Source organism: Schistocerca nitens, chromosome 1 (genome assembly GCF_023898315.1).
Source record: "Schistocerca nitens isolate TAMUIC-IGC-003100 chromosome 1, iqSchNite1.1, whole genome shotgun sequence".
Taxonomy (NCBI): Eukaryota; Metazoa; Arthropoda; class Insecta; order Orthoptera; family Acrididae; genus Schistocerca; species Schistocerca nitens.
In genome coordinates this window covers 521,098,230-521,122,277 of record NC_064614.1, presented here as the reverse complement: position 1 = coordinate 521,122,277, position 24,048 = coordinate 521,098,230, and the positions used below count along the sequence as shown (strand labels likewise).

Genomic DNA, 24,048 nt, shown 5'->3' with positions numbered 1-24,048 from the left:
AAACCGTCGAAAAACTTCCTGAAGATTCCTTCGGACGTTTTGCATGAAACTGTGACTAACGAATTATGGTAGTAAATTCCTGACAACCACAAAATTGAACAGATTGCTGATTTCCTGGATTTTCTTTTTCCTTACGAACTGAACAGTGACCAGCCACGACATTCTGGTTCCTGTGCTAAGGCGGAGACAGCAACAAAACAGCGCAGCAAATCTATATTGAGAAGAAGAAACGGAAAGTTGGAAAGAATTTGCAGTCTTCAAAGAATGGTTTTACGACATTTAATTGCTTAGATATACGGAAAACAAAGCTGACACGTATAATCTCAAACGATGGTATGACGTTATTGCACGGAACTGTAACCTTGAAGTAGTAAAAGAAGTGACATATTGCAGGTGTGATAGTTATTTACCTTCTAGGAGGCAGATAAAACACCATGAGGAAACGCTGAAAGGCGGGGAGAAAGTGACAACTGAGGCATGGCCTTCTCTTTGAGCATGTACTGTGGCCGACACGAGTGTCCTAAACATGATGAGAAATTTGTGTGCTTATTTTGTTGAGGGTACGCTTCAGTAGCAGTATAAGTCGTGCAGTCAATAAACATGGTGACTTAGCAGATCAGTGATATCAACTATCACGTTATGCGATTTAGCGCACTCAGAAAGTACATTGGTACAGTAAAGAGGATAGAACACTTGCAAAAACAACGAAAAATGGCCTACCAAATTTAAAAGAACGCGAAGTTTTACAGAAGCTCGAAATGTAGATCAAACTTCAGTGCGAGATGCTTTTAATACTTTCTATAACGAAACCCTGTCTCGAAATCTGTAAGAAAACCCGAAGAGATTCTGGTCGTATATTAAGTACACCAGCGAAAACACACAATCTGCACCATCACTGGTGGACACTACTGGTGACGTTCCTGATGACAGTGTCACTAAAGTAGAATTAGTAATTATGGTTTCCCGAAATTCCTTCGACAAAGAAGACGTAGTAAATATTCTAGAATTCGAACCAAGAACAACTGCCAGCACGAGTAACTTAGAAGTAGACATCTTCGGAGTACAAAGCAGCATAAATCACTTAATAAAGACAAGGCTTCCGGTCCTGATTGTATACCAGTCAGTTTCCTCTCAGAGCATGCTGATACAGTAGCTCCATACTTAGCATTTAGCAATCATACCAAGCGATTGCTCGTTGGAAGAACCATACCTAATGACTGGAAAGTTGCACAAGTTACACCAGTACCCAGAAATGGAAGTAAGAGTAATCCGCTGACTTACAGATGCATATCGCTAATGTCGATTCGCAGTAAGATTTTGTAACATGTACTGCTTTCGAACATTATGAGCTATTTCGAAGAAAACGATTTATTGACTAACAGCCAACAAGGATTCAGAAAGTATCGTTCTTTTGAAACACAACTAGCTCGTTATTCTCAAGAAGTAATGAGTGCTATTGACAGAGGATGTCAAATTGATTACATATTTTTAGATTTCCAGAGGCTTTTGATACCGTACCTCACAAGTGATTTCTAATCAAATTGCTTTCCTATGGAGTCTCGTCTCAGTTGTGCTACTGGATTCGTGATTTCCTGTCAAAAAGGTTACCGTTCGTAGTTATTACCGTTCGTAGTAACTGAGGGAAAGTTGGTTGGTTGGTTGGTTGGTTTGGGGAAGGAGACCAGACTGCGTGGTCATCGGTCTCATCGGATTAGGGAAGGATGGGGAAGGAAGTCGGCCGTGCCCTTTCAGAGGAACCATCCCGGCATTTACCTGGACTGATTTAGGGAAATCACGGAAAACCTAAATCAGGATGGCCGGACGCGGGATTGAACCGTCGTCCTCCCGAATGCGAGTCCAGTGTCTAACCACTGCGCCACCTCGCTCGGTGAGGGAAAGTCATCGAATGAAACAGAAGTAATACCTGGCGTTCCACAATGCAGTGTTGTAAGCCTTCTGTTATTCCTGATCTACATAAAAGATTTAGGAGTCATTCAGAGTAGCACTCTTAGATTGTTTGCAAGTGATGCTGTCATTTACCGGCTTATATAGTCATCAGATGATCAAAACAAATTGCAAAACGATTTTAAAAAAGTGGAAGCAGCGAATCAATTCTTGTATTTGTTGTTTATGAACCAAGAACTGTCCGCTGCTTTAATCGGAGCGACGACTATAGCAAATGCATCTATGTTTTTGTTATCATGCAATGTTGAAGAATGTAGTAGGATTCACCTAAAATTTGGTGCTGGGAATTTACAACATCACACGGCAGTACGATTCAGTTCTAGAGGACTCTACGTAGATGTGTTTGGGGCAGTAGATGGCCTACACGCAAGACTTGCATGAGATTAGGAAGTTTCACAAAGTCGTGCGAAATACACTGGCAGTACGGCAAAAATAAAGTAAATAAATCTCGATCGTTGCAGATAAAACGTGTAATTTTCCAAAAGACAATGAATGTGTTAAGTAGGACAACAATACTGAAGTTATTGTGCAAAAGTATAACAACAAATAAATAGGTTATTGTGGTTCTATCTTGAGAATTACCTGTCATAAGTGACTGAAGGCCGTTGATAGTATTCTATTAAGAGATGAAGATTGAATCTGTTACTTATAGCAATAAGGGTATTACTGTAGAAAGCATTTCTGACTTTAATGAAAGGTCCTACTTACCAGTGTGTATGTGTAGAACTGACAATAACATTAATAATGGGCAAAGAATAAAAACTGGATTCAAGGACTGGGACACCTACCGTCTCACCATTTTTTGGCAAATGATTCTGTCTCCTTTCCGCACTCGGCCTTGGACCTGCAATAGGTTTACTATTTACTGGAGCTATTTTCCTACAAAAGACTAGCCCTTAATTTAGATGCTATGTGTGCTGGTATGCCAGTTACACACTGCCAACCTTATTTACAACCAGTTCCCTTACGATATGACTTGTATTTCTTCAGACCGAATAAGTAGCAAATTCCATAGTTTCTTATGAGCAGTTAACAGAGGTAAATATTTTTAAGATGCTGATCTACTGGATCCACACTTAAGTTTCATTTTTATAGGGAATAAGGTGTATTAAAAGTTGGCTAGTGATAGTCTGGAGACCTCAACCACGGTGGATTTGCATTTTACCCTTAAACCCCTAAATGCATTCATCCAGAATAACTGGAAAAAGTCTACATCTGCTAGAAAATGCTGGTGAGATAGAAACAAAAGTATCGAGGCACCCACGCGAATGTGTAATTTTATTTTATATTGTCCACCCCGATAGCTGAGTGGTCAGCGCGTGACGGATTGCCGTCCTGTGGGCCCGGGTTGGATTCCCCGCTGGGTCGGGGATTTTCTCCGCTCAGGGACCGGGTGTTGTGTTGTCTTCATCATCATTTGATCCCCATCCGGCGCGCAGGTCGCCAAACGTGGCGTCGAATGTAATAAGACCTGCACCACGGCGGCCGCACCTGCCCCGTAAGGGGCCTCCCGGCCAATGACACCAAAGGCTCATTTCCATTTTTTTAATTTTATATTAAGCATACAACTGTTACAATTGTAATCACAAATAAAACACAATACATACAGCAATGACATTTGTTCTTTCCACAACAAGGGTCAACTGTTTGTTTCCTCATTTTCAGTTGTGCTTTTTGCTAAGAGACAGAAGTGTAGGCGACGATGATTTTACACTGATGATTACTAAAATGGCAACACCATGAAACGTCGAATTGGCGTGAAGTGTACTAGATGCTTGCATATGTAAACGATTAGTATTTCAGCATAATCGCACAAAGGAGTCAAAAGTACAGGAATCTATAAGAAATGATTACACAGCCAGGTTATCATTCAGAAATCGCATTAGAACATGGATAGTTTGTAAGATCGCGTTATGCTTCGTTTATGAAGTAACTCCGCCGTGCTAGAACTGCTACATATCGACATAGTTGTTAGTCATTCCTCGATATTTGGATGTGATCTCATGACCGCCATGTGTATATGCAATCAATGGGCTCAGGTGCTCATTCTCAACTCCATGCAGGGTGTCAACGTCCCCACTCTACTAGCGCACGAGAGCTCAGAGCTATTTGTTCATTCAGATGCGTAGGAGTATACATCGACGTAACGTACCTTGAGTGAGGTAAGGGGCTTGTACAATTTTGATAAACATTTTTGGAATACAGTGATCAATTAATTGTTATATTTAGATTAAAGTTCAGTCTTGATCACGTTATGTCTGTTTTAATGAGTAACCGGTTTCGGTTTTTTCTATAAAACCATCATCAGACCCATTGGCTCCTTTGGGTTGGTAGGTGGAGCTCTCCTGCTGCTGTGCAGCAGCAGGAGAGCTCCACCTACCAACCCAAAGGAGCCAATGGGTCTGATGATGGTTTTATAGAAAAAACCGAAACCGGTTACTCATTAAAACAGACATAACGTGATCAAGACTGAACTTTAATCTAAATATAAGGGGCTTGTTTTCAGCAACTGAAGTGTGACGACGTCTGGAACACCACCGATTGTCAGTACAGCGGTCATTATTATACTTCCCTTGACGTGCCAGTACAGAGGTGACAACACTGGACGGGGAATGAAACCACATCATCTTTTCAGACGAGCCCTAGTTCCGTGTACAGCATTACGACGGACATATTCGTGTATGGAAGCTGTCATTGCAGAGTTAGATGCTCAGCCCCTTTTGGGCAGTTGTTGCTACCAGAGGTGTCACACCGTGTATAAATTTCGGACTCTGTATACTCCCAAATCAACTGCAGATATAATCCGTTGTTCTTCCTGCTATACTGTATAACAAAGTACAAAAATTGTATTCGCCTTCCTATACGGTGTTGCAATTTTAATGATAGTCAGTGGGCGTCGCTTGTGTGAAGTGTTGGGTGTTTAGTTGCACAGTGCCTATGTAAATGTTACAGCCATGTGTGGAGACATTGACCCGCCGCCAATTGCACGCACGACGTGCAGGGCCCTCCAGATGGTGCTCCTGTTACTGCTGGCCGTGGCTGCACCTGCTGCTGCGGCGCCCGTGACGTCAGCAGAGGAACCCACAAGCACCAGCACCGAGGCGACCACGGCAGGCGCTGGCGACCGGCTGCTCGAGTCTCTTACCCAGAAAGGTGAGTCAGTCATGCCGGCTGTCGTGTAAGCACAGATCTGTTGCTAAACATCAGGGAAACGTTCGTATTTTCAGATTAAAGAAAACCAACAACAAATTTAAGTAACTCCAGAAAAAGTGAAGCTATATCTTAGAAATTTGAGTATGCGCTTCTAAAAACTACTGTTTGTAAAACATATGCTATTTTGATGATTTGTGTCACCTTTATGTACCACACAACTAGTATTTGACGACAGAACTGAGAAAAAGTTAGAAGAACAACGTCATAGCCCACGGAGCCGATAAACTGTGGAGCCGATAAATCGTGTACCTAAGAACTGCAATGTTGGACTACCAAATTTTGGTAGCACTTTAGACTCAGGGGAAAGATGCTAAAACTTTCATGCTTCTGATGTTCATACGAGGAATAAAGTACTAATTATCAACTCGAAAAATCGAAGTTACATAAAAAAAATTTACTTGTTTGCAAATGTATGACTACAGTTCTGGTACACATTGAAATCTTAGCCTTGCAGTACTGTAGCACGACGTTAGAGCAGCCCACACAAAACAGCGCAGTCCATTTTGAAAGCAAAAATATCATGCAGTACTTCGTCCTCTGCACTTTAAGGAGAATAATGCTGAATTCCGAGTTAGTGGAAGTGTACAGCAACAATGCACCATCATTATGATACAGTGGGTAGGTGCTGCAAACACTCCCAGTCTGGTTAAAGAGTCTGAATGACGAAAAACGAAGGGGCAGACCATCTTTCTGCGAAGAATGGACAGTCGAGAAGTGGAGGCCCCGGTACTCGAAAACAGAAATAAGTGATCAGCCGATGCGAGTAGCGATGTGATGGGAATTCTGGCCCTTGGGTTGCCTGCATACAGGGGCATGACGACATCACATCCCTTTACCCCTACAATTCCCTCCCCTCACCTCTCCTATGCCACACCACATTCATGGAAATAGGCGTGAGAGAGATAAACCAAGACACATGAATTTAAATCTCCCAATCATGGTCCATTATTTTCTTGTCTATTAAAACGAAACTGCCAATCAGCATGTACCCCTGCCTGCCTGCTTGTTCTCTGCGTCCCACAATGTCCTCCTGATATCACACAAATTTGGGCACATTCTGACCCCTCTCTCTTTCCTGTTCACTGCATGTGTTTGATGTCAAGGGGACAGTACTAAGATGTGTACGTATATTTAGTCAGCAAGGCCTCAGACAAGTCGAGATTTGTTGATCAGTTCAATTTCGCTCTTGTCTTATTTCTCATTTTACGGATATGCGGACCTTACATGTATCAGGTTCCTTCAGAGGGGCAGCTTTGTACTAGTTTTACGTAAACTGAAGGACGAGGGTGGAGAAATGAAGGAAAGGGAAGGAACTATTGCTGTCAATTGCATCAGGACTTGGATTCAGAATTCGAATCTCCTGCTTACTAGGCAGTTACGTTAACTAGTGCTCCATTTGGACACCGTGTTCTATCACAATTGCTCGGACTATCTCTGCACGCCTCTCAACCGGCCCATTTTCCCACCTATAGGTAACTCATTTTGATGGAAAATGAATCCACCACCTTCAATACAAATGCGTAATTACGTTCGACATCCTGTGGGAATCTCAAAGTAGCTTGTGCAGAGGGCATGGAGAGGGAGGGCGGATTGGTGGTGCTGTGTGGGGGCGTGGCTTGGCAACACAACTGCGATAAACTCTGTGTTCAGATGAGACAGGGGTTAACGCAACTGCTGAGTAAGAAGGAGGGCCCGGGTTCGAATCCCATTCTAGCACACATTTTTCACTCGTAGACGCTGATTCCGCGTAAGTCCGAGGGCGGCTGACATCAATAAATCCTTCCCTTTACTTTACTTCCTCCCCCGTCCATCTTCAGTTTACATAGTATGTATCACAGCTGCGGGTACCGCGTGGTATCTCTTCTTTTGGACATCTACGAAAGAACAGACACCATACATTCATATCATTTGAACTACTGATCAGCCAAGAACAATTAGAGAAAGGATGGTCTGTAATACCAAATAACAAAATGTGTGGCGTATTTAAAAGTTCTTTACATGGTAAATTCTCAAAGTTCATCTCTCTGAGTCAAGGCAAAGGCGAAACTACCGTTTCTCCTGCACAGAAACATCAATCTATGTAACACAGTGCTACAGATTATCTGATATCGAACTAGGAGTGGCATGTGAGGGGTAGCACATAGACCTGGATAAAATACAAGATTCTGCTGGGATTTTTAACAAAGCGAAAATGTGTAGTTAACTAGCATTCTACCATAACCTCAATGTGCTAGAAAACTACAATTCAAATAGCAATATTATTGTGAACAACGGTAATACAGTTTATTGTAGTTGAGATCCAATTATAAAACCAAGATATATAGGAAATTTATCTGCCAAATCAGAAGCACAGTACAAAGATATCAGTAATCAACTTATCGATTTTGTAAAGTTTCCTGATATGGGAATGTGAGAAACTTTTACAACTTCCTTGGCTATAGAACATAGTTACGATCTGCAATTAGAGAATGGATGTTATGTTTGACCCTGTGTAAGACTTTGTATCAGATAACACCTATCCACTATCCAATGCTAGTGAAAGCAAATACAGAGGACGGGCTGTGTTAACTGCAGCGAAACCTGCGCACTAATGCTCTGCATTCACGCAGTACAGTGTTCGACGAAGGTTGTTGTGGACCCGATTAGTACGATATTCTGTGCTGCAAGACCTGATCTGAGTACTTACGACCGTGAACGAGCAGTTACACGGCTCGAAGTTGTACAAAAGGTGTCACTACTGTGGCCACAATAATGGGTGTGTCCAAGAGTGCCACCTCGTGGTTATAAAAGAGCGCTGAAGGTAGAAATGGTATGTGAAATCACGCCGGTGATTGTAGATGGACCACTGCACCGCAAGAGGATAAGTAGCCCTAGTGGCGAAAACGAACGGACGTCTCACTTCTAGGCAGACTGCTGCAGACCTTGAAGCCGCTTCCAGTACATGTGTCACTGTCAGAACCATTTCGCGGCGATTAAAAGAGGCTCATTTGTGTACTTTGAAGCCTGTTAAGTGAAAACCACTTCAATCACGCCGTCGACGAGAATGAGTCCGTTGGCGTGGGGATCACGTTGGTTGGGGTCAGCAACAGCCGTCTAGAGTGATGTCCTCCGACGAGTCCTGCTTTACTCTGACTAGTGAAGAGTGGAGATAGAGTGAAACACGTTACACACCACAGAATGCTCATGAATGTCATCGGTACGGCCTAGGCGTTATGGTGTAGGCAGGCATCACGCGCAATGGCGGAATACTACCGCATATCTCTGCTCGAGGTACCGTTAAAGCACAGCGGTATTGCAGGGAGAGTGTTCTGGATCATATCCGTGAGTTTAAGGGTGCGGTAGGTTCCGAATTTTCTGTTTATCGGACAGTGCCTGCCCACAGAGGACTGCTAACGTATCGATCATGGAGGAATGTGAAGATATTGAACGTATGAACGTATGGAACGGGCTGCGTACTCCCCAGTCCTAATCACTAAAGAGCATGCCTGAGATATTCTTGGCAACGTGTTTCTCAACGAACACTCCCACCCCGAACCGTGCAAAAACTGCAAACCGCCTTAAGAGATGATTAGGACAGTGTCTCCCAACGACTCCTCAACAGTTGTGTAGCCAGCATGAGCAACAGGTGCAGAATGTGCTTTAGTGCCCGAGAAGGGCCTACAACGTAATGAGAATCCGATGTCGAGCTTTATGTTAGAAGTCCGGCCTGTGTCAAACATGAGCGTTATTCGCTTTCCATGTGATGAAATATGTACCACTTTGCGTTACAAATATTCCACATCCCTCTGTTACATGTGTACTGTGTTTCATGCCCTCCATCACATCCTGTACGACAATGCCCCTGTTCCTCAGCTACTGTTAAGAGGTGTACAGATACTGCAGATTAGGACTGGTTACAATGAGTAGTGGTATTCCACAGATCTCGAGAAAAAAGAAGCAATTTATCAAACACAATTAAAGCATGCCTTATTACAGAAATTACTCTTTCAAGTGCACAAATAAAACTGAAAATGGCAGAGGTTGAAATAAAAAAAATGCAGTCTGATGCGTTTGGCGAAAAAAACTGTCATGAAGGAAGAATATACACTGATCAAAACGTTATGACCACTGCCCAACGCGGAGTTGGATGCCGCTTGGTGGCCTTGCGGGCTCGTGACACCGTAACAAAATTGTGCAAGCGGAGCAGACACGGACGGGGGATCACCCTAGCGAAGATATGGACTGCAAAGTTGGAAATACATTGAGATAAGAGACGCTGAACAAGGGCAAATTATTATTACGCAACGCCTGTGAACGAGTATCTCGAAAACGGCGAAGCTGGTCGTGAGTAACTACAGAAAGAAGTAGAAGGACAACAAAACTACAACTAGGAGCTAAATTGTTGGATATTCTCGAATATTCACAGAACGGGGGGTTCGGAGGCTTGTCTGCTCTGTAAAGTAGGATAGGTGGTGATCTGTGGCATTTCTGCCGAAAGAGCACAATGCTGGTGCACGCACAAGTGTTTCAGAGCATAACGTCCATCGTACATTGTTGAATATGGAGCTCCGCTGCAGACCGCTCTTACGTGCTCACGTGTCGACCCAACGACACAGTCAATTACGATTGCAGTGGGCAAAGGATCATATTTTTGATACACGAGGTCGATGGTCGTCTCTACAAAAGCCGTCATCGAGGTGAACGGCGGCTCGAAACGTGCAGCATTCTACGGACGGAGGCTGGTGTGGGCCGCATTCTGCAATAGGAGATATTCCCCTGCGCTTGTGTGGGACTTGAGGTAGTAATCTAAGACACGCTGACAAGTCCTAATAACCGCATCCCTTCATGCTTGATGTCTTCCCTGATGGCCCGTTATTTACGCGAATTACATCTGTCACATACCTTCAAAATGCTAGAAACAAACTGTCGGATCCCTCATACACAGAATCAGTGAAGTATTTCGTTCCAAGGACGGCCAAACAAGCTTTAAACAGGTGGTCATAATGTTTTGGCTCATCAGTATAAACTGCTACTGGAGAAAAAACAAGCTATTGGAGTTGTACAAGTATGATTTGTAAATACGTTAAATACAGTGTATGAAAAACTGTTGATTTAACTGGAGGATATAAGATATCAGCATGTCCTATAAATAGCATTAAAAATGTCCATATGTTGAAGTACACACAGTAAATCGAAGCTAGTTTACTATATTAGGAAATATACGAAAAGTCTGTTCCTAAATCTGCAGCCCTTTTGGGTCTGCTTAAAAAGAATTATTCATTGTATCTAAATGTGGTGGTCTCGGGATTGTGCATCTGGCATAAAAAAGCCATTTGCAGAGTTTAAAACCGATAGAATAAGGTATTTAATAACCATTCGTTTGATAAGGTAGTAAATGTAAAGTTTATTTAGCAGATTCCACTAGATATGGGAAAGAGTTGGCAACGTAAACCCAAGAGGATGTGGAATTTTTTAACCATATTACCATGCACGAAACAATAGGCAAAGTAAAAATTCCTGGAAGCTTCTGGAAGAGGTCCTGTACTGGTTGTAGACAAGTGCTGTGTCTGGTGTTGTGCACATTCAAGTACTGGGGAGGCAGGTTTCAATCACCACATATGCTGAATCTTGAACATTGGACTCTTGCAGCTGGTGTAATGGTTTTAGCCAAACAAAGAGAACTTTTGAGCAAATAATACAGACTATTTACACATGGAAGTAACATTGTGGTACTAAATTTGAGACTCCATTGTGCCTTGGATCAAGTGGATACAAAGATTGAACCACACCTCTTGTATTTTGGCATAGAACAGATCTGTATTATTTTTGGTAAATAATGCAAACAATAGTTCCTTTCTTTAAAGTGCTATTTCACTTTTGGTGCAAAGATTGAACTACGCTTGTCACCAGGAGTGGATTAACCTGTAAGTTAGATCAGTAGTGACAATAAGTGAGGGTGATGTATTTTACACTATTATGAAACAAATCCTGAAGGAATTTGGTAAACAATATGTAGCGTAAAAATTGGAAATTTGTGGTAAGTTCCTATGGGACCAATATGCTAAGGTCATCGGTGCCTACGCTTACGCTATACTTAATATAACCTAAACTAGCTTACGCTAAGTACGACACACACACACCCCTGCCCGAGGGAGGACTCGAACCTCCGACGGGGGGGGGGGGGGGGGGAGCCATGCGAACCGTGACAAGGCGCCTAGACCATGCGGCTACCCCGCGAATATGTAGAGATTTTGCTTTCTTTAAAGTGAACTACAGTCGGGTTTTGGCGCCACTTTGGGTACAGAGAACAAGGTCGTGGCTCTGAGGTGCGTACTGATTGACTGTTTCATTTTTAATGGCGGTAAAATTCTGGGCTGTGATTGGGAGATTTAAGTGTGTGCATGTATGTTGGCTTCTAAGCCCTGTGATTGGCTCGTTTCCAAGAAAATGGCGTGGCTTGGGACAAGACGGGTGGGATGTGGCTAAGTTGAATGGGGCAGGAAAAGGGTTATAGGGGGGGGGGTGTTAGGGGTATGAGAGGGAATGGAGAGGCAGGAGAGAGAGGGGAGGGAGGAGAGGGGGAAGTGATGTCGTTGTGTATTTGCTTCTGCCCTCGTGTATAGCAAACCAGCGGCCGAAGTCACTTTGTGTGGAGAATATCACTTGTACTCCTATGGAGGCCATAGTGGAAATGAAAATCAGTCATGTATCAATTTTCGAAATGTTGCACAATATATGGCAAGGGTGGCGTTCTGATGGATTCCATAACTGGTCACACTCATTCGAACAGGGCAGTGGCTGAAATATTGCAACTGTGCCAGGCAGATCCAGATGACTTCTTTAACCACTTAACCACTGCACCTGTGTGCATCGTGAATCACCGCGTCTCCGAGATAAGGTACCAAAGCATACATCGGGAACAACCGCATTCACTACCGCTGGAAAAGGCAAAGATCCATCATATGGCAAAGTGATGCCAAATGTCTAATGACAAACTAACAATTTATACTTGTAAGGGTCAAACCATCACAAGAACATGCTACTGATATAGGAGAGTAGGGAAGGGTGTAGAGACGACATATCACATAAAGCTAATCAATGGCGTCTTTTTGCTTCCTGAAAACCCATTCCTGCTCATACTGCACATGAGATAATCATACATGATGCGTCTTTGAGATATCAAATTTGGTCTCTAACTTCTTATTCTCCAACACCCTCGGATGGAGAAACCATTGCTTGGCAGTCATTTCTAGAATGAGGACGAGGTATTTTCGTGGTGTAACTTTTCCTGGACAAACAAAATGCAGATTTCTCTGGCTTAGGTCTCTACCAGGTTTTCCATAGTAGATTAAAATTGTTGCATGAAAGGGTGAACATGTGGATAGCGACAAACAACGATCAACTAGTTCTGTAGTCACAACTTGAGTTCTTGGAGATGATGAGTTAACCTCTATGACTGCCCTCCCTACCTAAGCATTAACTTTGCACCCAGAAAGTTTTGCCAAAGGCAAAACAAGTGCTGGGGGATGGGGTTTGGGGGAGGGTGAGGCAGCATGCCAGAAATCGATATATTTCATATGCATTTGAAGGGACGGGACCGTGATACCTTTAACAAACATCGTCTGCCCTTTCTATAGTCATCGGTAGCAGATAAAATCCGCGCGAAAGAATTTTGATGAAGATGCTATGTAAGAAAATCGACAAATCGTGTGTAAGCAATTAGTAACTGTATAGTATAACTGTATTTGAGGCAGACATTTATGTGTTCACTTTATACTTTTTTGGAAGTCTCTTAAAGTTTGTGCTATGCCTGATTGTGTGCGTTTATCTGTGTGTGCATGTTTGTGTTATGTTACGTTTTGTTTTGTGTTGTAAATGTGACTTGAATGTTGTGTGGATGAACATTTGGAGCCACATACCTCCAGAACCCTACCAAGCACTTTTCAAATCCATGTCACGCTGATATCGCTGCAGTATTGCGTTCCACTGGTGCAACAGCATTCTGTTAAGCTGGTGGTCTTAACGGTTTGGCTCATGTATTACATGGCTTGTGGTGCTAATCGCCGCTGTGACAGTTTTTCCACATCGTCCTTCAGTTAAATCTTATGTTAACGTATTATATTTATTGTCCCAACATTTAACTCTTTTTAAAATCATCTTTGTTTATTTATCGAGTGTTGTTCCTGTCGAAAAGTACAGCAACTGCCATAATTTTATAAAATTTAGCTTTAGTTTCATTTCTCACTATATTTTTTAAATTTCTGTTAACAGTGGCTCACGTGTATTGGAATATTACAGTTTTTTAGCTACGTCTTGATCTTCTAGAAAATTTATTTCATTTTCAGGATACTTGCAACTTTTTACTTTGTCTACCATTTTGTCACAAATGGGAATTTTTGGTCTTATGTATTCGACGTTTATAAATGCCATTACTTTTGTATTACCAGTATAGATGTTTATTTTATATTCTTAGTATAGTAAGTTCACCCTGTGGACAGTGGTTTGCAGCTTATCTTCATCGTAATATCTATTCCACTCATGAACATTTCTTTTCATTCCGTCATTGCTTCTTCGACTTACAATTTGAACAGCAGAGGCGAAAGACTGATACATCTTACACGCTTTTTAATACGATCACTTCGTTTTGATCACTCATTCTTATTCTTTACTCTTGCTTCTTGCACATATTGTATATTACCCGTGTTTCTCTACAGCTTACACCTGTTGTTCTGAGAATTTCGAAAATTATGCACCATTTTACATTATCGAACGATTTTCCTATGTCTACAGATCTTGAATTTTTCAAATCTTGCTTCTATTATCACGCGCTGCTTCAGAACTGTCCTTCTGGTGCCTTCAGCTTTTCTAAAGTGAAATTGGTTTTCACATAAAACATCCTCAGTTATTTTTCTATTACGGTGTCTTCAGTCTCACATTTCTATACAACAGCTTGAATAGTCCTTAGGTTTCAGTTTTCCCAATGATTTTAGAAATTGCAAAGGAATGTTACTCATTTTTGCCTTCAAATGGTTCAAATGGCTCTGAACACTATGGGACTTAACATCTGAGGTCATCAGTCCCCTAGAACTTAGAACTACTTAAACCTAACTAACCTAAGAACATCATACACATCCGCGCCCGAGGTAGGATTCGAACCTGCGACCGTAGCGGTCGCGCGGTTCCAGACTGAAGCGCCTAGAACCGCTCGGCCACAACGGCCGGCTTGACTGTTGCCTGATTTGATCTCAAGTCTTCTAACGCCATGTCAAACGCTGTCTGCAATACTTGGTCCTCTATGTCTTCCATATCAAGTTACATTTCTTCAATCATATGAGGAAACAGTTACTTCCTTTAGTAGCGTCGTTCAGTGCATTGTTTCCACCTAGTCGCTCTTTCCTCTACGTTTAACAGCGGAATTCCTCATCAAATCTTCATTTTTAGGCTTTTCCTTTTAATTTCACCGAAGGTTGTTTTGACTTTTCTTTATGCTGGATCACTACTTCCGGCGACCATTCCTTTTTAGATTTTTCCCATTTTTCCTGTGGACACTTTGCCTTAGATTTTGTGACTTCCTATTTGCTTCGTTCATAAGTGAGTTACGTTGCTATAGCTCATTTTTATGCATCCTTCTTTCGTGTATCAATTGAAGTATTTCTTCTGTTAAGCAAAGTTTCTTCGCAATTACCATCCTTATATCTATAGTCGTCTGTTTGACTTCGGTGATTATTCTTTTAAGAGATGTCTATTCCTATTGAACTGAACTGTCAACTTTGGTATTCACCTACTGTATCTGCAGTGTCAGAGAATTATTTCATCATTTCTTATTACATTTGTGTCTTATATCTTTCCATGTTGATTTTTCCTGACTCTTCTCTTAAACGAACTTCAGCCTACTCTTCATCAGTACTAAATTATGATCTGAGTCTATGTATGGAATATCTGATTTCGAAGTACAGCTGGTATCTTCTAATGTGACGGCTATAGCTTGATCATCTGCATTTTCCTTCTCAGGTTTTCTAGCTTTTTTTATCTGTTAGAACTTGTCACATTTTACGCTGCAGCTCGTAACGTGTTAATCTTTCATTCAACGTTTAGTCTCATACCCCCTCGGCAGTCACCTCCCAGACAACAACAATTTTTTGCAAATGGAGAAATCATCGTGATACTTTTTCCCTTAGAGACCACATTCGCTGTGAACATACGTTGTATGACTTTAATGCCGTGGTTTTTATTGACTTCTGTTTTGCTTGATCACTGCTGATTCTTGCCTTGTCTAGAGGCAGTTTCCCCGAGGGCAAAATGATGCTCTGGTTATCTGCCGCCGCCTCCGATTCCTCTGACATGTGTGTCTGTGGACGGTTGACTGTGCCAGAAGTACGTTTTTCTGTTACGTAAAGCAGCGTCGTGCACCATTAGACCTGAGTAGCTGTGTGGTGTGCGCAGAGCGAGTGGCTTTGATGGCGTACGAGCTGGCGGCAGCGCTGCAGCGGCTGGCGGAGCAGGAGGCGGAGGTCGGTGACGTCACGGAGGAGGCGACGGCGCGCATCGTGACGCGGCAGGGGGACGCCTCAGACTACAGCGACACGGAGAGCGGCGAGGAGACGCCCGCCACCACGCCGCTGCACCGCGCGCTCGCGCTACAGCCCTACAGCGCCACCACCAGCGTCGCCAAGGTGAGCGCGAGCCCGAGTCTTCCGGCTGGAGAACGGTCGCCACTGTAACAGAATTCGCCATATCCACCAGTATCTGAGCATAGCGTAGTTTAACGGACAGGTGAAAAGGAAAACAAGACAACATACCTCGTCTTTCTAGAAAGAACTAATACAGCCTTAAACTGACGGACTAGTGACACCGGACGCCTATTACCAGCTCGTGATGACTCGATCAATGCGTATCTGTGCTGTCAGAACCTGTTAAACCCTACCTGAACCACCTGGAGAATTCGTTGTGACGCCGAGCTCGCATTAGTTTTGTATGCACACCTGAATTACACTCATACTCATAAATTAAGGATAATTGCAGAATGTGGTGCCACACAACGTGGCTCTACACAAAACTGGCGCTAATAGCATAGGCACACAGGGAACACACACGACGCAGGTCTGTAAGTCCACGGTATTGGTGATAAGTTGAGAAAACCGTCCCGAAAGACATGTGCTGCAAAACGCCACTGTTTCCTGTGTATGTACTCCGACATTAATATGGGATATGATTGCCATGCACACGTACACAGACCACACAACGGGTTGACATACTCTGGATCAGGTGGTCGAGCAGCTGCTGGGGTATAGCCTCCCATTCTTGCACCAGTGCCTGTCGGGGCACCTGAAGTGTCGTAGGGGTTTGAAGACGTGCAGCGATACGTCGACCGAGAGCATCCCAGACGTGCTCGATGGGGATTAGGTCTGGAGAACAGGCAGGCCATTCCATTCGCCTGATATCTTCTGTTTCAAGGTACTCCTCCACGATGGCAGCTCGGTGGGGCCGTGCGTTGCCATCCATCAGGAGGAAGGTGGGACCCACTGCACCCCTGAAAAGGCGGACATACTGGGGAAAAATGACGACCCGATACACCTGACCTGTTACAGTTCCTCTGTCAAAGACATGCACGGGTGTACGTGCACCAATCATAACCCCAACCCACACCATCAAACCACGACCTCTATACAGGTCCCTTTCAAGGACATTAAGGGGTTGGTATCTGGTTCCTGGTTCACGCCAGATGAAAACCTGGCGAGAATCACTGTTCAGACTATTCCTGTACTTGTCCTTGAACATAACCTGTGTTCTTGACTCCAGGCTTTACGGGCTCTCCTGTGACCAGGGGTCAGTGGAATGCACCTTGCAGGTCTCCGGGCGAATAAACCATGTCTGTTCAGTCATCTGTAGACTGTGTGTCTGTACAGAACTGTTCCAGTGGCTGCAGTAAGATCCCGAGCAAGGCTACCTGCAGTACTCTGTGGCCGTCTGCGGTCACTGATGGTGAGATATCGGTTTTCTTGTGGTGTTGTACACTGTGGACGTCCCATATTGTAGCGCCTGGACACGTTTCCTGTCTGATGGAATCGTTGCCATAATCTTGAGATTACACTTTGTGGTACACGGAGGGCCCGTGCTACGACCTGCTGTGTTTGACCAGCCTCCAGTCGCCCTAGAATTATACCCCTCATAACGTCATCAATAGGTGTTCTTTGAGCCATTTTCAACACACAGTCACCATTAACACGTCTGAAAACGTCTACACACTTACTCGCTGCACAATACTCTGACATGCACCAACACACCTCTGCGTATGTGGACTGCTGCCAGCGCCACCGTGCGACGACCGCAGGTCAAATGCACCACATGGTCATACCCCGAGGTGATTTAAACCCGCAGACCGCCCACCAGAGCTTGTTTCACCATGTATTAGCATTTTCCTTAATTTATGGGCATGAGTGTAGAAGAGAGACTATGATATAAGTTCATTGGCCCAATGCGTCTGATAAAAACAAACTGCCGAAGGGAAAATGGTTCCGACTTTCATAAAGAACTGTTTATTAGTCTCCTAGTTACAAACTTTAATAATGAACTGACAAAAAGAAACAAAATAACTAGTTTCCGGAAATATTGTTTCTCCGTGAACACACAAACTACTGTCTAGTATTCTGCTTCTCCGGGGTGTCACCAGTCCCATCGGCAAGGAAACAAATCACCCATCCGAATCTCACCCTATATCGTGAGGCCCGGTGGCCTCTATTTATGTTGGTATACAACAGTGAAAGTTTTAAATCAAAGATAAATACTTTGTATGTCACGCACCAGAATTCACAGAGCCTGCACTGAAACCACGAATTTCAAGTAATCTTCGTGTCACGTAAATTTGACTAACTAGCAATCCTAGCGGAATATCAGATAAAATAAACTACAGCAAAATGGGACTTTACAAACATCAAGATTGTTCTACATTGCTTAGGATCGAAACAGGGAAGAATCCTGCTTCTATAAAAATTGCACTCGCGATCGCGACCAAGGAGACCATCTGCGATTACCTGCTACACCACTGCACAAGTACACCGTGAGATGAGAAGTGTCGTTCTACTTACCAGTACCAATGTGAGGGATGAGGTAACACAATGGCATAAGCTTTGTTCATCTCATCTAACCAAGAATAAATCTATTGTTATTGTCACAATCAAAAGTAAAACTTGTAAACAGCACTTAAAGTGACTTCCTAAGTAACGGTACATATTTATACTCTGCGAACAATAGTTGAACTGCGAAAAAGCTTGCTGCGCCACTGAAGCTGAGCTGCCATCAGCTGCAGGTCTCCCCTCAGTCAATACCCGTCGTGATCTGCCTCTGACAAGGGGCTGTGACGCCAGCACAATTCTCATATTTTGATATTTTAATGTTCCACATTTGTTCATCCCGTGTTTACTCTCCCGGAATCCCTCTTCTAATAGTTTTGTAGTATCTCTACCTCCCCTCAAACATATTTTTTCGACAGGACCACTTTTCTTCTCTCATCCTTCAGTGTCATAGGTATGAGTTCATTCAAGCAAAGGTGTATCTTCCCTTACTTTGAGTTCTTGTTACGGCAGTTCTCTGCATGAAGCTTCCAGAACATTCCAAATTGTTCGCTTTTGTCCCGTTACGGCCCAGCGCTATCACACCATTTGGATGAGTTGCATCCTTCTCAAGTACGCTGCACCAACCAGCTTCACGATGGCGGAATATGTCTGCCGAACACCACCCCGAATTCTGATATCGCCTGCTATTTAATTAAAATTCACGTAACTGGATCCAGCTGGTGGATTTAGATACAACCGGAACCAATCAGTTTTGATTTGAGTAAAACACGTATTTAGAAAATGTTTACCACAACGTATTCTCTCACTCTACTTACTAAATTACGTAATACTGTCGTTCGGAAAAGAGTGTTACCAATGAGATAACATAGCCTTGCCACGTCTCACCCCAACTCCATCCCTTTTTACAGCTCCAGGAGTTTTACATATCAAGAATAGTCACAACTTTCTGTTCAAACTTACGTCTTTAACGCAACCACCAAAATCTTACTCTTAAAGCAACTCTTTCAATACTTGTTGAGTTTGCATTTGCTATTACTATTGAATTTTCAAGTATCCCTCACCGCTACGGCCATATAAAATCACACTTATCCTGTTACTATGACTTTAACATCCAAATAACATGCAGAGGTCTTAAGTAGTTGTAAGAAACAAAAACAAATAAAATATACAACATTATACACACTTTTTATGAGTACTACTCCTTATACCTTATTTCACAGGAATCTCACTTTTTCAGACCCCGTCGCTGTTGTGACACACGCACCACATGTTTTATCCTCTTCGGCGATAGTCGTTGTATTTAGAGACTGTTGTGGGGCGGACTACAGGCGTTCCACTTGTCTTTCTTCCTTTTGCGGTAACACCAGACGATTGGTAGGGGAACAAGTGGGTATTCTGCCCGACACATCTGTGCGATCGTGCCTTCGCATACTTCGGCTCTGATCTCTTACCTGCCTTGTCTGGTACTCAACTGTGGCCCAGGTTTTCAAACCCGAGAACTTGTCTACACAAGAGAGCCCTAATACCATCACTTACGTATTCACGTGACAATAATCCGATGTGGCCTATACCCGTTCCACATTCTCTTAAATATGCCCGTGGAGGTATGTACTGTCTATGGAACTAAATGAAGGCACTTTGTTTATTGCCATACGCGTTTCGCTTCTTTTATTTGGGAAGCATCATCAGTCGCCTGAAATACATGTTTCCTTTTATACATACAATAAACGTATTATGTGGTAGATATAATATGCTGCTATATTACATTTTGTAGTGTTTTTATCGTGTTTTTTTTTTTAGGTTAGAAGCACAAGCTCCGTACTGTGAACGTATCGTTCGGTATTATACGTTCACAGTACGGAACTTGTACTACAAAAGCTGCTTCTAACCTAAAACGCAATAGAAAAATACGAAAAAACGTAATATAGCAGCATATTATATCTACCAAATAATACGTTTGATGCATGTATAAAAGAAAAATGTTTTTCACGTCACTGATGATGCTTCCCAAATAAAAGAAGCGAAACGCGTATGGCAATAAAAAAACTGCCTTCATTTAGTTGCATAGATGGTACATACTTCTACGAATTTAGAGCAGCTAAGGGAAAGACGGAAAACAGAAAAAATGACGATCTCTTAAATAAATTCCATGATATGATTATATTTTCCCATAATGCCGAAACTGGGGAATCTTTCCATCCTTCTTACAAGCTTCTTGAAAATGACAACAAATATAACGATCAGACCTGGGTATTTCAAAATTTTGGACTCTATATCTTGAATTAACTAATGCCATGCCTTCTAGGTTGCCATTTTCACCTTATTTTAAACATTAAGTGTATGTTTATGAAGATTTTTGATTCTATACTGGCACGCATTGCTGCTCAGTCCATTGAATTTTAAAACTAAGAATAAAACGTGATTAGTTGCTGCGTTAATGCTTAACCCTGCTTCAGAACATTCATAATTTTAACATTAATAAACTACATCACTAGCACTAACAGTTGCTTAGTCCATTAATGTGCATACAAAAAATTAACCACTACTATATCACTAGCGCTCACGGCTACGTACTCCGTTTTCCTATACTACACGCGCTATATTTAGCATTTACAAAACTAATCAATGATGGTAGCTTTATACTATCGAATACTCATTGTATTTTTACTTATAACATTCTGTCTCATTCTCAGTTTCTTTCCTCTTTTTCAGTAAAAACTGAAAATTATCTCTCAACTTTTTTACTAGATCGGTCAATGATCTTTCGTTCTTACCTCTTAGTTTTCCAATCCACTTTTCAACGTACAACCAACGATCACTTCTTTCTATGGCCCTGCATGTTTACATCTTTAATACATGAAAATTAATCTAAAACCAATATTTAAACTTAATCACATCCCACCACCAAAATACATTCAATACCTAAACCTCAAAAATCAAAACTCTTCGTTTCGTTGACGTAGGAAGAGAACAGAACAAGGAACAGAGTAGAACAAGGAAAAGAATAACTGTCCTACACGGCTCAAATGACCACAGCTGTGAAGTTTCCAACAGCGAGGAAACAGTCAACGCTTGGACAACATATTCAACCCGAGAATTCTCTCAACTATTTGGTCCCTAACTGGGTTTTGATCCTCTATTGGAGGACCACTTATTTTCGCTGGTGCTCCCGCTCTCTGTCTCTACAGTACGTGAAGTACTGTCTCTCCTTGTTTGCCATACAACTCATCCAAGCAATGAACTTTTGAGGTACCCGAACACTGATCTTTTGCGCTACGAAAGGCACAACCGCATGTGTTTCATCTACCTGTAGCTTCTGCTGTAATGCATCCAACTCAGGTTTACACAAATAGTAATTTAGAAAATCCACACTCACAATCATATTTACACTAAGCTGCAGAATGGTTAAGAATGGGTTGCCACATTGACGTTATTAAATTGCCTGAGACTGTAAGGCTCTCCACCGCTGCAGTACCACCGATGCAAATATGAAAGCGACCGCTGGTCTCACCCCACATTGTGCAGCATACCACCCAACTCCTATTCCACCTTCACAGAATGAAATCTCAAACGTCTGAATGTAGTCTGCTTAAAATCCTTGTATTTTGGGATGTATCACAATTTCACTATGATATTAATGAGTCATGATTGGAATCCCACAATTCATACAAATTCCAAGGTTTAACAGTTTGTGGAGGTGTTAATTGGAATGGTCATGCAGGCTCAGTCATTGGTACAGCAGACGGCAGACTTTGGTTCATTGGAAGCAGACTGGGCATATGTCGTCAGCCTACAAAGGAAAGTGCTTACAAAACACTCGCGCGACCCATCTTAGAATGCTGCTCAACTGTCTGAGACCCACACACATAAGAGTAACAGGCGATATTGAACGTATACAGGGAAGGATACCACGGATGATCACAGGTATGTTTGACTCAGGGGAGAACGTACCGACATGCTGAAGACAGGTTTCAGTTATCACTATAAAAAGTAATTACAAAGTTTTAAGATCCAGTACTAAACAAAGTATCTGGGAATATACTACACCTTCATACTTATCGCTCCCATTGCGATGGTGAATATAAGATTAGACAAATTACGAAGGGCACATTGTCATTTAAGCGGTCGCTGAGCCCGCGCTTCATACGTCAATGGAACGAGAAGATAGTATGCAGTGTATCCTCTGCCAGACACTTCGCAGTGGTTAGCAGAATACGGATACAGAAGTAGGTCTGTGTGCCACAAGTTAACAAAATTTTGTGCTTTCTAGGCAGAATTTTGGCTCATCCATTATGCACTATTGTTGTACCTACAGACCAATAACAAACATGAGATCCCTCAGTAGCAACAATAGCGTCTCATGGAGGTACCTGATGCGAAATGTCTGTTGAGTTGGTTTTTCTCCCGCCTTTCGGTTCTCGCGTTGTACTGGTACATTTTATTCACTGATTTATGATAGTTCTCAATCGCACTCACAAGGGGAGTCCACCACGTTTGGAACGCGGATTTACTGCAAACTTCGTACACTCGTAGTACTCCATGAGTACAACAAAATGTGTAAGCAGTAGCGCGTGCTTCTCAAGCGTTACTGAGAAAATCGCAAGATAATTTCGGTCGTCAAATATATATCTGTGCGCGGCCATTTTAACCATAAAGTGGCTGCAGCTGAGTGGTGCCGGCGCGGTAGCTCAGCGTGTTCGGTCAGTGGGTTGTCCTCTTGGATTACTACGAGTGTACGAAGTTTGCAGTAAATCCGCGTTCCTAACGTGGTGGACTCCCCTTGTCAGTGAGTGTACTGACAAGTGAAGGTAACGCAGCTGCCCCGTGTTGAAATAAACATATTTAGTCTAGGCTTCAAATCAGTTTTCTCCATTTAAAAAAAAATACTTGTGATTTCCAAGTCATTTATGTCCTATTGTAGTAAATATCTTACTAGTACTGCTCCATTTGTATTAGCATTATAATGTCTCGTTAACACTACTGTATATTTCTTAACTTTTGGTATTTTTCTTTTTTGTGCTTACAGAGCATTTCGTTGTCGAAGACATTTCAGTCCATCCTAAACCGCTGGGTGCAAGCGAGGTCAAACGTTACCTACTACAAAGTCGTGAAAGTCAATGCCAAGATAACAATCTGCTTTCCTTTCAACGTTTGCTTCGAAATACAGGATCCTTGGGGCCTATGCTGTCCCTTCTGAACCACAGAAACACGGTTTATGAAGCTTTTTTATTAGTGATACCTGTGTTACATGGTAGCATGTAGAACACAGGACACAGATACATGAGAAACGATTTCGAGCCTACATAAAAAGTTTTCATAATGTTGCCATCACATAGACAACAACTGTGTTCATATATGATAAGACATTGAGAATATTTGTTCTGATATTTTTGGTTGTGGTAGTTCATACTTTTTAATGCCATAGTACTGATTGCAAGGTCTGTAGTATGAAGCAGCTGCATTTTTTTCTGCTTTATATGACTAGGTGATAAACGTCGTATTTTTGTACAAGTTAAATGTTTGATATTGTATACAGTAAAGTTATTTATACCAAAAATCACAATATATGTGGATATTCTACAATATTATTTACTTAACTGATTTCTGCCTAGAAGATCATCAGTCAACCATTTATTATCTGAGTATGACGTTTATGCCGCAAACTGGTTACTGTAATAAATTAACACTGTAGAAAATCTACATTTCTGTATTTTCGATTTAAAAATATGATTTTTTATCAAACATCGACGGAAGAATCAAATCACGTATTACAGTTACTAAAGTGAACGGAATGTTGCTGTAGTGGAAATTTCACTTA

General features: G+C 42.3%; 1 protein-coding gene across 2 annotated transcripts in view; it reads left to right on the top strand.

Annotated features, from left to right (window-relative positions):
• LOC126236241 (uncharacterized) overlaps nt 1–23,775 on the top strand; it is a 55,483-nt gene extending 31,708 nt beyond the window's left edge. Inside the window, exons 2-4 of one of the 2 annotated variants that reach the window (XM_049945395.1) lie at nt 4,918–5,118; nt 15,601–15,830; nt 23,257–23,775. In XM_049945395.1, coding sequence (XP_049801352.1) covers nt 4,920–5,118; nt 15,601–15,830; nt 23,257–23,427 — 600 coding nt within the window. In that variant the 5' untranslated portion in view covers nt 4,918–4,919 and the 3' untranslated portion in view covers nt 23,428–23,775. The remainder of the gene's footprint in view (nt 1–4,917; nt 5,119–15,600; nt 15,831–23,256) is intronic. The other variant, XM_049945387.1, reaches the window with a different exon arrangement.
• The last annotated feature ends 273 nt before the right edge of the window (nt 23,776–24,048 follow it).